At 38.6% G+C, this 17,149-nt stretch overlaps 1 protein-coding gene across 2 annotated transcripts in view; it reads right to left on the reverse strand.

The window, feature by feature from the left end:
- Positions 1-2,138: 2,138 nt before the first annotated feature.
- LOC116330348 (sucrase-isomaltase, intestinal-like) overlaps positions 2,139-17,149 on the reverse strand; it is a 62,654-nt gene continuing 47,643 nt past the window's right edge. For both annotated transcript variants that reach the window (XM_039622421.1, XM_031752629.2), the window contains exons 41-48: positions 11,226-11,374; positions 10,333-10,417; positions 10,185-10,241; positions 9,625-9,749; positions 9,210-9,298; positions 7,039-7,088; positions 4,140-4,304; positions 2,139-2,617 (exon numbers count right to left, since the gene is read on the reverse strand). In XM_039622421.1, coding sequence (XP_039478355.1) covers positions 2,540-2,617; positions 4,140-4,304; positions 7,039-7,088; positions 9,210-9,298; positions 9,625-9,749; positions 10,185-10,241; positions 10,333-10,417; positions 11,226-11,374 — 798 coding nt within the window. In that variant the 3' untranslated portion in view covers positions 2,139-2,539. The remainder of the gene's footprint in view (positions 2,618-4,139; positions 4,305-7,038; positions 7,089-9,209; positions 9,299-9,624; positions 9,750-10,184; positions 10,242-10,332; positions 10,418-11,225; positions 11,375-17,149) is intronic.

Genomic DNA, 17,149 nt, shown 5'->3' on the forward strand with positions numbered 1-17,149 from the left:
CTCTCAAAATGCTGGGTGTCTGAAGTATTCATTGTCTATTTACTCCAGAGGAAGATGTAGAAATTTGTGAAAGGACTCCAATACGGGTCGATAAGTCAGTGAAGCTCACTTATGACTGATGGCAGTGATATTCAGGTGAGCTGTCAAAGATATCCTGAAGTTTTCTGTTGGTGGTGTAAGCACTGCTGTTTTGGCAGTGTTACTTAAACTTTCTCTGAAAGGCATCTAATATTGTCAGACTTGAGCGATTACTGAATTAAGTCTGAATGTGAATGTAATCCAACTATTTATTACAGGAAAACTATAATTTTTAGGACCCTCAAGCCTAATCTTGGCTTGCAGTTACCTTAATAACTAACTGCTCTTATAGCAGGCTCGTGGTTAGCTGTATCGACTAACTCCAACAATGAGGAATAAATGAACATGATTATTCACATTTTCTTATGTTACAGCTCTCTTTCAATAGCTTTTTTTAAAGATAAATTTAGGTATCTTGAATTTTTATCAGATTTCCCCTTTCTTTTTTCAAATTTCAGGAATCTGGAACATTCTACTAGGATTTTATTGGAGTATATTGTATATTGCATGAATACAGCATTGAGCACTGAGATTTAAAGAGCACAGAATAGAGGGTGATTGGCTCACAGAAGATGGGCAAAAAAATGATTGGGCCAGAGGGATGATGATATAATTGAGAACAGGAAACCTGCCGTGTTTATCTAGCGGGTCAGGCCCAGAGAGAGAAGTTCAAGCCTAAGGAACACTTCTTTAAAGTATTGTATAAACCCGTATTTGACATGGGTTGACTATAGGGACTATATTAAAACAAAAGAAAAGCGAGAGCAGTGATTTTCTCTGAGCATTAGAAGTTTTAACATTGAGCAATAGAGACAAAAAAAACCCCAAATCTTTCTAACCTACACTGATTCAACAAGCCTCTGTGTGGTACAGAGCAGAAAAATTTGGTGGCCAACTAATTGCAAACCAGTCACCCTCCCAGAACATGTAGTTTGGGCTACATCTATGTAGAACTGGAATGAGGCTGATTGATTCACAAAAGACAGGCAAGAGTTTTGACCAGAATGATGAGAACAAAATTGAGCTGGAAATTACAGGAAAGCAGAAATGATGTAAAGAAAAATCTGAGCCAATGCTGTTGTCAATTTTTACAAATTTTTGACAGGAAGAAAGCATTTAAGTCTCATTCACAACAAATTCAAAAGATGGTGGTGTCAGGGGCAATTCATTATTAACTTTCTTTCCTTGACAAAATAAGAGAGAAAAATGTGTAAAAAAAGGAACCAGTAACCAATAGGAATGTGAAGAATACAAAACTCCAAACTCATTCACAGTCTACAGTCTTTATCTCTTTTTCTTACACCAGTAATGACTTTAGTATGAATCCAGGAAGAATGCCTCTTCAGATCATCAGCTCAATTAGTCCCAGAGGCACCGAAGGTAAGGATGTTTTCACAGTCAAAGTGTAAAAATTCTCTTTTCAAAACAATAGCTAACCTGAATACAGGGCTTAGAATGAATCATCACAGTTCTAAACTTTTTGGACACGAGCGCATAAACACAACGTTCTACAGCAACCCCCAAACACATTGCTTCCCGTGGAGTGGCGATTAGAGTGGAAATCAATTTGAGGTGCCCATGGCTAAATTGACATCATTAGGTTTACTGCAGGCTGAATAATGGATGGCTGTATCATTATATGGGAAAATAATGGGATGAGACAAAGCACAGGTAGACAGCTTGCTGCAGGTGAGAGCTATAAATAGATGCTGGCACACCCACACAAACACCCATACATGCACAAGTGTGCGCACATCTACTGTGAAAAATACAAGTGGCAAAAGCACAGCACTAAATGGCAATAACACAAGTGCAAAGTACAAACTGGAGTTAATGAAACTTAATTTACTATTACTAAATTCTTAGTACCTAGAGTGAGACAAAACATCAATGATACATCACATTTGCACCTATCAAAGTCATCCTTCTTAAGATTTTGTGCAGGTTTGATTATATGGGTCATTATAACTAGATTACACTTTCTCTTAACAGGATTATTAACTGGATTAAAAGACCAATATGAAAACACAGACACATATAACTGGAGAAGAACACCAAACACATTTTTTAATTCACTGATTTATTCATATCTTATTTGCAGGAACAGACATGCATATGATGCAGTTCATTGCAGTTGGATCCTGTATACATGATTGCAAGAAAAAACATTCCTACCATAGACATGATTGGCAGTCATTATTTTTTCTATGGTATCACACATTTTGGGATATTGAATGACAATAAAGTTCTGAAGTTATTTAGAGTAAATCAAACATTTATTTTAAAGGCAGAGTGTAACGGTAAAAAGGAAAACGTTATTCGGTTTTATAGGTTGATGGGAGGCATTGAGGTTTCACGTTTCATGTTCAAAAACAATATGTATTCTTCACATCTTTTTTTAAATTAATGGACCCTTATTTAAAGATATCTTATTTTTTTAAAGTGAACACAAATACTGCACTCAAGCCTTGGTCTTCCATGTTAACTGAAAATTCTGATGCACATTCACATTCAGATCAGTAATATCTACGGTCAGCTCCTGTAAAAGCAAGAGGAGAACATCAGTTTTACTTCTTCATTGGTGGCTCACGTTTACTATTAATATTACTAGTAATAATGATGATGATGATGATGATGATGATGATGGGGAAATCATTTTCTGAAAAGTCTTTAGCTCTCTGTAATGCTGAAAACTTGATCAGGAAAAAATATTCAGACAGATGGTTGGAAGTTGACACTTTTTATTTTGTAAATAAACATCATCCAGGACTTAATTGTTGAATGTACAGCACTTCCCTTCTGTTCTGTTCTATAAATTGGATCTGATCTAAAGGCTAATAATTCAGTTTTTCTAATATATACACAGCACACCTTTCCAGTAAAGTTACACAAGCTGACGCTGAGACATGTGTTTTGTACATGACAGTAAGAACAGGCCTATACGTCTTCAGGATGAAACATCTCGTCCTGTGCCAGACAGAAATAGCTCTCCCACCTCACTGTATTTAACTGACACAGCACCAGCTGCTTACTATTTCTTTCAAGTTGTTACCCCATCAGACAATACTTAAGAAGATAAATGGATTGTCTCACACTGAAAAACTACTTATTACCATGCACATACTGTGTCATCCTCATTCCGTTTCTCTTGTTCCTCCTGCCCTTTTTCTCCCCCCCTCACACATCCTTCATTCTTCACGTTTATCTCTTTCACCTCTATTTTTTTCCCTCCATCTGGTTACAGTGATGCATTCTCCCTCTCTCCACCAGTCTTGCCTGTCCTTCCCTTCTTTCTACAGATGAACTGTCTTTCTGTCTTTTCAGTATTCGTAACCCATCCTTGCATCCCCAACACACACACACTGAGTCCTCTGTCATTCTGACTTTCTTCATCTGCAATTCTTGCCCTCTCGTCTGGCTTCTCCCTGTCCATCTTCTCAAGAACAGTATAAATGTAAAGCTTTTTCATCTATGATTATTTATGGAGCTGCAGTAGCTATCATTTCCATGCTTCTGATAAGTGCACTGAGTACAGTACACAACCTTGACAGGAATATTTTATCAAAAGCCAAATGAGGAGAGGGAATACATGCTATCCTCTTGGACTATTAATTCCTTTTTTTCATTTCCCACCTCAAACCAATGTAGCACTGCAAAACAGCTTTAGATCTTTACACATGGCCTAATCTCTTCTTTCTTATTTACAATTTGGGTACAATTTGCTATTATTTATACTTTTATTTTGAGTATCTTAAGGGTTTAGAAAATCTGTGTTTCATGTCATATTTTTGTACATGTCAACTTTATTGACCATGAACCTCTGGCTTGCCTACAAAGCACCAACGCTCATTTATGAACATCACAACATTCATTTCAACATTTCATTTATGTTAGGAGCTTTTGTGGTGATAGACCATTTCCTATATGCATTTTAGATTTTATACGGTCATCTGTAGCTTAATGAATAATACTTGATTAATTTTATTTTATTGTAGATATACAAAATATTTAGACATTGGCATTAACCATAACTGAATTAAGTATTCCAGAAATGTACTGACCTGTGATTCAAGGTTGTGCTGTGGGGTTAGTGGGTAAGTCTCTGCATTTGTAGTTATGGAAACCTCTGTGATCTCAGGTCCCACGCCCCAAATCCTCACCACACCCAGCTTCAAATAATCTGCAGCATCCAGGCCATTTACTGCCACGTCATTGGTCAAGGTTTTCTAAAATTAAAAGTGATGAAGACAAAGAGGAGGCGTTATGGGGAATCATATATGTATATATATATATATAGATATATATATATATATATATATATATATATATATATATATATATATATATATATATATATATATATATATATATATATATATATATATATATATATATATATATATATATATATATATATATATATATATATATATATATATATATATATATATATATATATATATATATATATATATATATATATATATATATATATATATATATATATATATATACACATATATACAAAGCACAATATCATTTGGTGGGGTTATAACAATATATGTATTGTTATAGGAATTGCATGACAGGATAGATAACAACAATCATGAACTTCATATTCACTTTGCTGGAAATGTGTTTAAGCTGATTCATGAAGTTTACCCAGTAATGCATTATTGTTTATGTTTTGCTTCATCTTTTCAGTGAGTGAAATTTACTATTTGAATTTCTTCCTTATATAGTTCTATTTTTAGTCCTATAGTAATGTTGTTTACTCTGATTCCTTTTAGCTGTACTGAGGTCCAACCCTCATACAGAGCTAAGAGAACACACATATACGAATACGCACATGCATACACACACACACATCTACATTCAGATAGACATCCAAAATGGCATACGATCTGCTAATCTGCCAGGCTGCTTCTGGCCTCATTGCTCAACTTATCCTCATCTTCTCACATCTGCCTGTTCGCACATACAGCCATCCCCACAGTCACTTACATACACATGTGTGCACACACAAAATCCTGCACACACACACACACACACACACACACATACACACACACACACCTCCTCTCTCTCCCTCTTTGGCTGTCAGGCAGTGCCTGTTTTATCGCTGTGTGAAATTGCTTTGAATTGAGCCTGATTGTAGGCAGAGGACAGCCACAGATGTTTGGCCACGGTAGCTTCAAGTGTATACTGTAGGGTTTTGCATATATGTGTGTGTTTGGGTTTAGATGTGTGTATTAATGTGTACCTTTGGGTCTTTGCCTGGCGAAGAGGCAAATGTGGCTGGGTTATTCCCATTGGTCCTAGCTATTAGGGAGTTTTTAACATGTCCTACCTGAACTTCTATCAAGTTGTTACCAAACAAACTTTGCCATAACACATAGGTCACCTGTCTTTTTTTTTTTTCAACTAACTGAAATATCTTTTGCAGAAGGATATGACCCTTACATTAAAATTTACCCCAAAAGACACCAATGAGGCAACTCTGTTGCCGGTGCCAAATTTGAATTCAATTTTGTTAAACTTCATTAGAATTACAAGTGAATCCTTTACTATCTTGTTCCTTATAGATAACACATCCTTTAGGGTTATGTTTCGATTTAAGAATGTGTTCATGTCAGTGGACAAAACTCTTTCATCCACTTCACTCATAAAGCTCGATAGTTGTTTATACATGGTGGCATGGTGTTGCAAGGGTTGGCACTGTTGTCTCAGACCAAGATTCAAGGCATGCATGCTCTTCCTGTGCCTGCATTGCTTTACTCTGTTATCCTTCCAGGACATTAGGTAGACAAAGTATTTAAAGTGTATAAACTAAAGGACTGTATGAATGTATGTGACCTTTCTGGAGTATTCCATGTTCCTTTCTGATTTCCCCAAAACAGCAAGAGGAAATCAAACAGAAAGCATATAGCTGTTCATGTTCATCAGCATATAGACTTCAAAACAGAAAGTCTCAAGAAACATGAGAGTTAATAGAGAGTCAGAAAACCTGTTTAAAATGCACTTCAAAACTGGATTGAGTTGTGAGTCAGAAGGTTTGCATTTCATCATAATTCTGATTTGTGAGGCTGGAGACAGAGTAGTTACTGGTTAGAGGTTTTATACTGGGTAGGTTAGTCATAATACCTTTGGGAACTATTTGTCTGATTATTTGGGATTTTTTGTTTGTTTGTTTCTGTTAGTTAGTTTGTTTCTTTCCACATAAATCCCTAAAAAAATGTTTTGTTCTACATTAGAGGTTGCCTTTAGAAGGTAGGATTATTAAATCATTTGTAATGCCAGAAACACACCGAAATCTGCATTAACATATCCACTCAACTTCAGGCTCTTCTGTCTAAGCATGTTAATTTTAGGTCACGAAATTCTAATGAGGCTTCATGCACAACAAAAGCCTTGCACCTGATCAAAATTACGTTGTGACTTCATTAAAGCTAGTGACTTGGCAATGAGCTTCTATATAAGCTCAGCAAAACATACATTATCTATTGTGTTGTAATGTGTTATTAATTATTTTATATTATAGTCACTGTGACATAAATTATACATCAATAGCAAAGAGAAGAGTGTCTTATTCTTTTTCACCACTTAAGCATGCAAGTTGTATTAAAAACTGAAATGGTTATTGTTTAGTATTTCAAAAGCTAATACTAAGAGATGAAATCACTTAAAAAATTGTGTCTATTTATTTTGATACAGGTTTCAAAAGATTTTCTTTTAAGGAGAATTTGTTTCAGTAAAAGCTTATTTCAAACCACCACCTCAAAATTAGACATAGATTCTTTGCTAATGGTTTCCAGCAGTTAGCCTTTGACATCTGCCCACCACAGTCTTTTTAAATGCTAAGGTATCAGCTGATCTGCTTGTCTTGCTGCATTAATAGTAATAATGATGATAATAGGGGAAAAAAAAGAAGTATGGCTTGTATTTGGCCTTTGAACTCACCGACTCCACTGAAAATGTGATATGAAGATATTTGTTGTCCTCCACTGTGTCTGAGGAGAGAAACAGGAGTGAATTACATTCAGAGCAGAGGCATGGAGGGTATGCAAAGAAGTATGTGACTATACAATGAGTGACGCAGCGACAACTAAGGGATGCATAAAAATTTGTGTTGATCAAGGTTTAAGTTCACATTAATATTAATTAAAGGGCAAGTAAATAATCACCTGAGAAAACCCAATAATTAAGTAAAATAAACAGCTGGCTATGCCACTTAAATATACATAGGTGGTATTAATGCTTGAATGTAAAACCAGTTGAATACACGAGAGAACACCAGTGAATGAGAGAGTAGCACAATGAGTGCTGCAGCTGGACCTGACAGACAGCGGAGTGAATAGCTAAACCTCTGAGGTAAAACTTAAAAATGCGGAAGCCGAAACAAGCAGAAATGTAGATAGTTCAGGTAAGCAAGCGATACGCTGAGAGGCAAAGCAAGCAAGAAAGACATAGGAAGGCTACATGGCAGACAGACAGGGAGACGCAGAAGAGAGAAGCAAGGGACCAGATAAAAGAGGAGTGATGGAGAGCATATCTCTAGGCTGCGACACAGGGAATTACTGTAATGGTTTCTGTCACTCCCCTTCTATGCATTCCTCACTTGCTTACTATCTGCCTTTCTCTCCTTTGTCCCAACACAAACAGACCGTGCACAGAGGAGTGCATCTTCTCACAGAAGCACTTCTGAGACTGATTCTGTTCGTGTATGTGTAAATATGCATGTCTGAGAACAAGCGAGGAAGTAGAGATAGACTATGTTGTAGCTCACTGTGTCTTTCTGATAAAATCCATACTGAATTTCATATTCAGTGAAAGTAGCAGAATTACTTTCACTGAATAACTAACTGCGCAGGAGTTTAACACACACTGGGATGAAAAGCCATTATGTGGATTCTGATTTTCTAATTTTCCAAAATGTTCTGTATCTGTCATTAATCAGTGCACATCTTTTAATTTAAACAACAAGCCTGTTATTCTTATCATACAACGTCGACAAGCTCGATCTTTTTTGTTTTCACACCAACTTAGCAGCTTTTGTCCACTAAAAAGTATCAAGTACTGGCTGTTGATCCACTTCTGTCTTTTGTAGTGTCTTTGAAATAGGTGATTTAAACCCATAAATAAAAAACAGAAAATGTAAATTTCAAGATAAGAATGAAAGAGGATTTTCCTGTTTGAAAATGTATCTGGTTACGGGGTTGTAAGTAAGATTAGAAACTGTGATACAAATACCTAAAATGTTCTACTGCTCTTCCTGTACCATGACATTCATGTGAATGTCATGGTCTGGAGTCGGGTGTCTGTTTAAGTTTTGTTTATTCTATGTTCTGGGATTTTATGGGCTTTTCCTAGTTTAGTCGTTTGTATTTCGTGTTCCTTAGTTATTCTTTAGCACCTCTGTGATGTTTAGTCTCTGTGCCTGCCTTGTGTTCCTGGTGTAGTGTTTTGTGTCCAGGTTCAATGTTCATGTCATTTCCTGTTTTATTTTGATGGTCCCATGTCCTATGTCACTGTATCTACCTTTGCATCCCCTTGTCTCCTTATGTCGTATTAGTCCTAGCTGTATTTCCCACCTGTTTCTCATTCCTGCATTACTCCCTTGTATATTTAAGCCCTGTGTTTTCCTTTGCCCTTTGTCGTATCGTACCCCCTCATGTGTTGTAAGTCTCCCTGTGTTTCTAGTTTTGGTTTTTCCGTGCTTCTAGTTTCCCAGTGTTTTGTTCATAGTTTTATGTTCTAGGTTTTTAGTTTGTTTTCTGTAAGTTATACTATGAAGGAAAAAGCTGCTAATAAAGCTGCTAATAAAGTTTATTTTTCCATGCACGAGTTTCTGCATTTGGGCTCACTTCCTGCCTGCCACAGCCTCACTAGACAGTGAAGCTATTAATGCCTAGAAAAAAAATTCTACTGATTGCATTTCTTATGCTAACTCCTATTTATGGCTATTATTAATGGTAACTCCACAAAAAAACAAAAGGAAGCAGGAGAGAAAAAAAATTGAATCCTAGTGAGTCATTTTACTATGTTATTCTGTCATGAATAATCACTCCATGAACACATACAGTATTTGCTGTCTTGGTGGTGTAGGTGTTCAAAAGTGACCTTTCGCTTACCTATTCCTTCACCATCGTCCCAGAAGAATGATCCCTTGGCAGTTCCAGTGTCATTCAGGGCAACGATCAGTCCTAAAGGATTCTTCCGACTAAAACAAAAGGGGCAGAAAGGGTTGTAATAGATTTCTAAAGGACAATGTCTATTTATACCTGCTGCTGAGAACAAATATATTCCTGCTGAGGGGATCAATCTGACCTCTTTCCTGCTGGAACAGTCATCGCCCTCTGACTGTCTCTCTCTCTTTCATTCTCATTCAAACACACAAGTGATATGTGCTCCGTTCTGCATTTCTGCACAGGCACTAAGCCCCACACACACACACACGCGCACACACACAAGTAGTACTACACACAGGATGCTGACCTGTAGCTGCACACTCTCAAGATGTATCAGTCATAATGTATGCTCACTTACCTGTAATATGTAGTGTTCTCTGGTTTCTGCCAGGGTAAGATATATCCTCCTCTGACGTGAAGGTTAATATGATTCAAGGGTGTTGGCATGTCAAACATTGCGCCACTCACTCCAACATCTTTGGCCTGATGAAAGAAATAATTACATACTATTAAAGTACTAGAAATACTACAGGTGATTATCTTTGATTAATTTAATTCAACAGGTCCTTTGCGTCAGTAGGGTAGAGACTAAAAGCACAGACTAGCCTATGTGGAAATGTGTTAGTATGTGCGCATAGTGACGAGGGGTTGTAATGCTGTTTAACAGATGGGACTCCCTTAGCCCCATAGAGTAGGTTTTTGTCATTAAGGTGCTCCCTGTAGTGGCTAAGCTGTAGCTCCGTGATGGTGTTGTCATACTGTATTTCCCTCATTTAATACTGTCAGATGAATGTTATAGTTTTTATTTTAGCCTGTTAAAACTGTTAAGTCCGTAAAACAGAGGCACCTTTTAGTTCACAGCATTCTGCAAGAACTTTGACACCAGATATTTTACTGTTGTTACGAACAAGTACTTACAGTGTGAAAGTCATACCAGCGGCCTTTAGGAATATATCCTCTCACAGTTGTGACTCCCTGTCAAAAAATCAGTTAAAGAACATCAGAGCCAACCTTAAAGGTATAAAAATAAAAACAATACAAAACATGTGCACATGTTACACCATACAGGGTCCAGTGCAGGGCTGATGAGCAGGGCAGGTCCCCACAGGAACTGTCTGTAGATTTCCCATGTAGTTTTATCATCCACAAACCTACAACATACAATCACAGAGGCCATTAAACATGACTGAAAGAAATGTTACCACTGCTCTCTTATGCGTCCTCAACCCAGATGATATTCAAGTACTCATTCAGAATTCAACGGTTTGCAGATGCAAGCCAATTAACCCTGCAGACTCACCGTGCCAGCTCCTTAAATACCATCTGTGACTTTATAAGAGTCTCTTAAAATGAATAAATATGTCTTCTTTTTCAAACAATTTCACACATTCACATTTGGGAGTTGCCAAGTGCAGCCACAGTCATCTATGCTTGGCCTCTACACTACACAGTCACATTGCCTTGTTCAGAGGGCTTTTTAAAGGCAGCTGTTGTGGCAAGAAATACAACTCTAATTTTCTTACCAGTTCAAGTTATTCTCAAGAGCACATTTCTCAAAGTAACCTTACCTCACTACAAAATTCATGGACATGCAGTTAAAGTCAGTTTTATCTCCCATTTAACTTAGCATTTGTAGCCAGTAGTAAAAGCCTTCTTTTAGAAACATGATGTAACTTATGTTTCTTGGTCATTAAAATATACTGGGGTTGAAAACATGTTGTACACTAAAGAGAAAGTTCCTTTTTTTTAAATTCAGAAACTTCTTCATGTTACGTTGCACACTGCTCTCTAATGAGAAGCAGTGTAGTATAAAATCAGGTCATCTTGCCAGTGATCAGGATGAAAGATCCATGCTGGTAATAACTCAATTATTTGATAAAGTGACTAAATGTAATGCTAAACCGCCCCAAAAATTATCATCAAAGATAAGAGCCACGTGTTTTTTCCGTTTACACTTACTCGTGTAAAAGTGGTCTGATCACTGTGCTTCCTTTCGTATGTGCCTCAAACATCAGAGTGTACAGATAGGGCAGGAGGGTGTAACGGATGTTCAGAACGTCCCGGGTTGCACTGGCAAATTCCGCATCCCAAGCAACAGGATCTTGCCTCTAAAAGAAAAAAAAACATTAAACATAATATTAACGAAATTTGTTTTCTGAAAAAGCTGTTGGACAGTGGTAACTAAATACAGAACGTATTAGCTCATGAAGGAATACACCATTCACCATTTACCAAATTTTCAAAGCATTTTTTCCCTTTTTTTATAAACTATTAGGATCAAGTTGGATCTGATCTGATTTTTTTTTCATTTTCTTAAATTTAACAGCCTGTGTCTATGTTTGTCTATGACAAACAGACAAATATATTGTTTTTGCGCTTAGCAAGTCGATACGCGTCGCCTTTTGAAGGAAATTAAAAACACAAATGCAGTGTTGAATTAGCCTATTGATCTAGTACAGCAATGAGTTGTTAACCATTGGCAAACATTGACAAAGAGACACAGCACCCCATCAATCACTGGCTACAGTTTTTCACAGTTGTGTGGATTTTTGTTATCTGGATTATATAGAAGCTTATATGGCTGTGTGACTGGGTCATGCACTGGAAGACTCAAAAAGATACAGAAACTTATTTTGGTTAGTGATTCTTATGCTGTTTTCCTGCTCTCTGTTGCAGTGTGCTGTTACTGTGTGCTGTGTATGTGTGTGTGTATATATGTTTACATTATATTACTATATTACTTTAGAAGCTTATCACGATGTGTTAATCTGTCTAAACATCATCACAATATTTTTTTTAGGTTAACAGTTACCAACTAGCAGCCCTAGCCATTTAAACCCTATTTTGGGTTTAAATACCTGAGACTCTCCACCTTTTGGTTTTAGAACTGAAGAAGCCTCTAGGATGCAAACTTGGTTCAGTCATCTTTTTCTAAAGCTCTTACACTTGTACCTAAAGCAACCCAAACTCAGTCACTGATAGGGATGGGTATCGTTTAGGTTTTATCTGATACCAGTACCAAACCGGTACTTTTGAAACGGTGCCGGTGCTTAAACGGTGCTCGAACCGGTGCTTAAAGAATGGAGAACACAAAATTGGTCCAAAAACCTCTCATGTTCAGCTGTTTTTTTGTAAAAAGATAATAATGTTAGCCTTTTCTGCAGCTATAGGGCATATATGGTATCACTCTTGGCTGGAAGAAGTGCTTAAAGAATGGAGAACACAAAATTGGTCCAAAAACCTCTCATGTTTAGCTGTTTCCCACTTTTTCTTTGGTCATTTTAGCCTTTTTGGCCAGGGTGAAGGGAGTATCTGCCATCAAACAAGAAGACAGCTGCATGTAACTACGACGGTGTTTGCTAGTTCACCTTACATGCATTAATTTAATAACGTGGTTAGCGTACTCAACGTAAATTACACACGAACAACATTAAGCTACTCACGCAGAGAAGAATGGCTGCTGCTGCTGCCATCATCATCCGTCATCATTTCTGCTACGCTGACAGGGCTAGGGGCCAGGACTCTACTCTTTGGGTTCTTGGGGGATGTTGCTAACTCCGGGTCCAATAACAGGCACCACACCCGCAGTAGATGTGCACGGTGTGAGGTCTCGCAGCAAGCTATCAAACACGGTGCATTTCGGCTTTTAACAAAATGCTATACGTCGCCAGGTGTTTCATCAGATTCGAGGAGTTACCTCCTTTGCACAGTATCAGCTTAAAGCACTTGTTGCAGGCTGCTGAGTTTGCATCTTTTGCTGTGAAGTACAGCCAGACTTTTGACCGCTTCGCCTTGGGCATTTTTAATCTGTAGCTCTGCTCTAAAAGAACATACGTACGTATCCTCGGAAACGTAAAATGATTGGCTAGAATCCAAAGTGTATGACATCTCAGGAAAAAAAAAGCACCGAAATGTGCGCTGCTTTTCGGTCTGGTTATTACCGTTTATGTCAGAACCGATGCCATTATGGCACCGGATACCGGTACCCATCCCTAGTCACTGATAATGAATTTAAGGGATGCAAATATTGAAACACAATGTATAAAAAAGGCCAGACAATTTTAAACAAAAGCACATAAGAATTACAATTACCAACATAAAAATATCCCCAAACTTTTCATACATTTCATACATTTTAACATCACGTCACACATATATTGCATGGCCTGACAGTTATACCACTTTCTGCTGAACCTTCAAGGTAGACTTTCATTTATAGAAAGCGAGAGATGGAATTGATGGAGATGTGCAAGTAAAGTGTGAGGGACACACATGTTATGAATTCATATAATTTATAGTAGCAAAAGGCTTTGTGACACTATGGTTGCAGATATGTATGTGTGCGTCTGCATACTTACATGCTCCCCTTCAAGGAAAAAAAAAAACAGTCTGTTTGGCTACATTATCCATTCTTATATCCTCCTCAGTACTTGGTCATTCTTTTCATTTTATCTGTCTGGAATCTACCCCCTCACCTTATCTAATAAACATCTGAGTTTCTGTTCTGCATAGCTCATATCAGAAAAAGAAAACATATTTGGATGAAGAGTAATATGTCCCTTTGGGTGAATAACAATATACATGACTCCAATATAACTGTCCTGCTGAAGCAAGGCTTGGTGGAGAATGTATCTTGTTTAATTAATTTTGTTCTGATATCACCGTGGACACGGCAGTATATTGCTAGTGTGGTGAAATTATCTAGAGGTCAACACTGAAAGTTGTCTGAGGGCAAAGAGACACTAGGCGTGACGGAGCTCTGGGAATGACTCTGCAAAAACTCTCCTCTCTCTTTCTGTCTCCCCTGTTTCTGACCTTGGATACCCTCCAGTCTGGTTTGTGGTGTTACATACTTCGTTGTCAAACGGCTTGTTAAGCAGACTAGATGTTGCAGTCACTAACTGCCTGATGATTGCATGGCTTTTATCTGGCTGTGCTAGATAAAAGCCACATTTTACTCTCATTCAATACATTCCTTTTCACATTTGTGCTTCAAAAGTGGTAAATAGTTTCTTTTTTTATCTTTTTCCACCTCTCACATCATTATTACTAGCCTGTGTCAAGGCCATTTAACTTACTCAATTGTCATCTTGTGTACATCGCCACCGATTTATCCCTAGTTTTTCTTTCTTTCTCTCAAAGCATATGACCTCCTCTGCTCTTCCTTCTGGTTTTTTTTTGCATGTCAGTATTTTCCCTGACAGGTCTTCTGTTTTTTTTTTCCTCCAGGTTGCTATAAATACACAGTGTGCATACTCATCAGTTCTCTCCTAATACCTCTGACTTTTTCTCTCTCTGACTTTACAGCTTCCTCTGAAATTGTCATTTTGAGCTACCCTCTCCTGTCGTGTGAGTACTTTTTTTCTGTCAGTTTTACCCATGTTTAAACATCCATTTGCAACCCATTATTAAACGATTGGTATCATGGCGTGCATGTGTGTGTGGAGGTTAGGTGGTGTGCAGTGGTGCCCAGATCACCTTGAGAATTCAATTATATCCCCACTCCATGTTGTTAAAAAGCACAGGCACTGACCCACACACACACACAAACACACGCCCACATATACATACACAACTGTGTCCTGTCTAGTATTGCAGACTGTAGTGCAGAGAAATTTCGCCTGGTGGGATCGATCTTCGGACGGGCGTTATTGGATTTCTCAGATGTGTTCCAACGCTTTTAAAGGTCAGCGCTTGAATGAATGCCACCAACACTACACCGCCAAACAGGTCTATCCTTCTGTGTGTTTGTGTGGGTGTGCACGTATGTCAAACAGAGATTAAGAAAGAGATGGCAAAGGAAATAGGAAGTAACTTAGTTTGCACAAAAGCTGGTATGTGTTCGTAATATATCAGTAGAATTTGACCCCATATTTTCAGAACACAAACACATTGCTGGCTATAGCAGAATTCAGATGTAGTGAGCACCTTGCTTGGTGTCATTTAAGGCCAGAAGAAGCAGCTCATATACCCTTTATCAACATTCGGAGCTGAATGTTGTGAAGTTTAATCTTAGGCAAATGCAAGTTACAAGATTTCATGAATATAAAAACATGACTACTTTTGGAATATACAATATCACAGTCAAAGGAGTTTGCAAAGAAAAGCGTCTGGACTTCTTTGAGTTGCTTGAAGACGTTTCACCTCTCATCCGAGAAGCTTCTTCAGTTCTAAGGTCAAATGGCCGAGAGTCCCAGATTTAAACCCAGTGGGAGTATCCCCCCAAAGAGGGACAAAGGACCCCCTGGTGATCCTCTAATCACATGCGCCAAGGTGTGAAAGCGGGTGTGGTACCTAATCAGCCAGGGTTTCGGGTGAGCTCATTGTGAAACCTGGCCGCACCTTGTCATGTGAATTCCTGAGGTCAGATGGCCCAGGATGTGAGTGGGCGTTAAGGCGTCTGGGAGGGAACTCAAAACTGGATTATAGATGGCAGACAGTTGGTGTCGTAAACCACCGCCTCTGTTCAAAGATGGTCGCTCACAGTGGACATAGATGGCCTCTTTCACTCCTCTTTCAAACCATCTGTCCTCTCTGTCCAAAATGTGAACATTGGCATCCTCGAAAGAGTGACCTTTATCCTTAAGATGCAGATGGACTGCTGAGTCTTGTCCTGTGGAGGTGGCTCTTCTATGTTGTGCCATGCGCTTGTGGAGTGGCTGTTTGGTCTCTCCAATGTAGAGGTCTGGGCATTCCTCACTGCACTGTACAGCATACACCACGTTGTTAAGTCTGTGTTTTGGAGTTTTGTCTTTCGGGTGAACCAGTTTCTGTCTGAGTGTGTTGCTGGGTCTGAAGTACACTGGGATGTTGTGCTTGGAGAAAACTCTCCTGAGTTTCTCTGATACACCGGCTACATAGGGATGACAACGTTGTTGCGTCTGTCTTTCTTATCCTCCCTCGCTGGTGTCTGATCTTCTTTTCTGTGCCTCTTTGCTGACTTTATGAACGCCCAGTTAGGATAACCGCATGTTTTCAGTGCTTCCTTTACATGTGTGTGTTCCTTCTTTTTTCCCTTCAGGCTTAGAGGGAACATGTTCTGCCCGGTGGTGTAGGGTCCTAATTACTCCAAGTTTGTGTTCCAGAGGGTGATGGGAGTCAAAGAGGAGGTACTGGTCCGTGTGTGTGGGCTTCCGGTAAACTTCGATGTTGAGGTTGCCATTCTCTTCAATGTGCACAGCGCAGTCCAGGAAAGGCAAACAGTTGTCCTTTGTGTCTTCCCTGGTGAACTTGATGTTTTTATCCATGGCGTTAATGTGCGCAGTGAAGGATTCCACTTCTTGTGTCTTGATTTTGACCCAGGTGTCATCTACATATCTGTACCAGTGGCTGGGTGCTCTTCCTTTGAAAGAGTCAAGAGCCTTCCTTTCCACTTCCTCCATGTAAAGGTTGGCTACAATAGGTGACACAGGGGAGCCCACGGCACAGCCATGTTTTTGTCTGTAGAAGCCTTCGTTGTATTTGAAGTATGTTGTGGTGAGGCAGAGGTCTAACAGTGTGCAGATCTGATCGGGTGTGAAGTTGGTCCTGTCTTCCAAGGAGCTGTCTTCTTGTAGTCGTTTTCTGACAGTCTCCACTGTCTCTGTGGTGGGTATGCAAGTGAAGAGGGAGACTACATCAAAGGACACCATGGTTTCATCTGGGACTCTCGGCCATTTGACCTTAGAACTGAAGAAGCTTCTCGGATGAGAGGTGAAACGTCTTCAAGCAACTCAAAGAAGTCCAGACGCTTTTCTTTGCAAACTCCTTTGACTACGATGACCTGGATGACTGAGAACCTTCACAGACATACAATATCACAGTTTTCGTGAAATTGCTGGGATTTTTTTTTTCAGATGATTGATATTTAATTTTTACAAATGTAGTTTAAAAGTTCAATAAAA

This window comes from Oreochromis aureus, linkage group 14 (assembly GCF_013358895.1).
Source record: "Oreochromis aureus strain Israel breed Guangdong linkage group 14, ZZ_aureus, whole genome shotgun sequence".
Taxonomy (NCBI): Eukaryota; Metazoa; Chordata; class Actinopteri; order Cichliformes; family Cichlidae; genus Oreochromis; species Oreochromis aureus.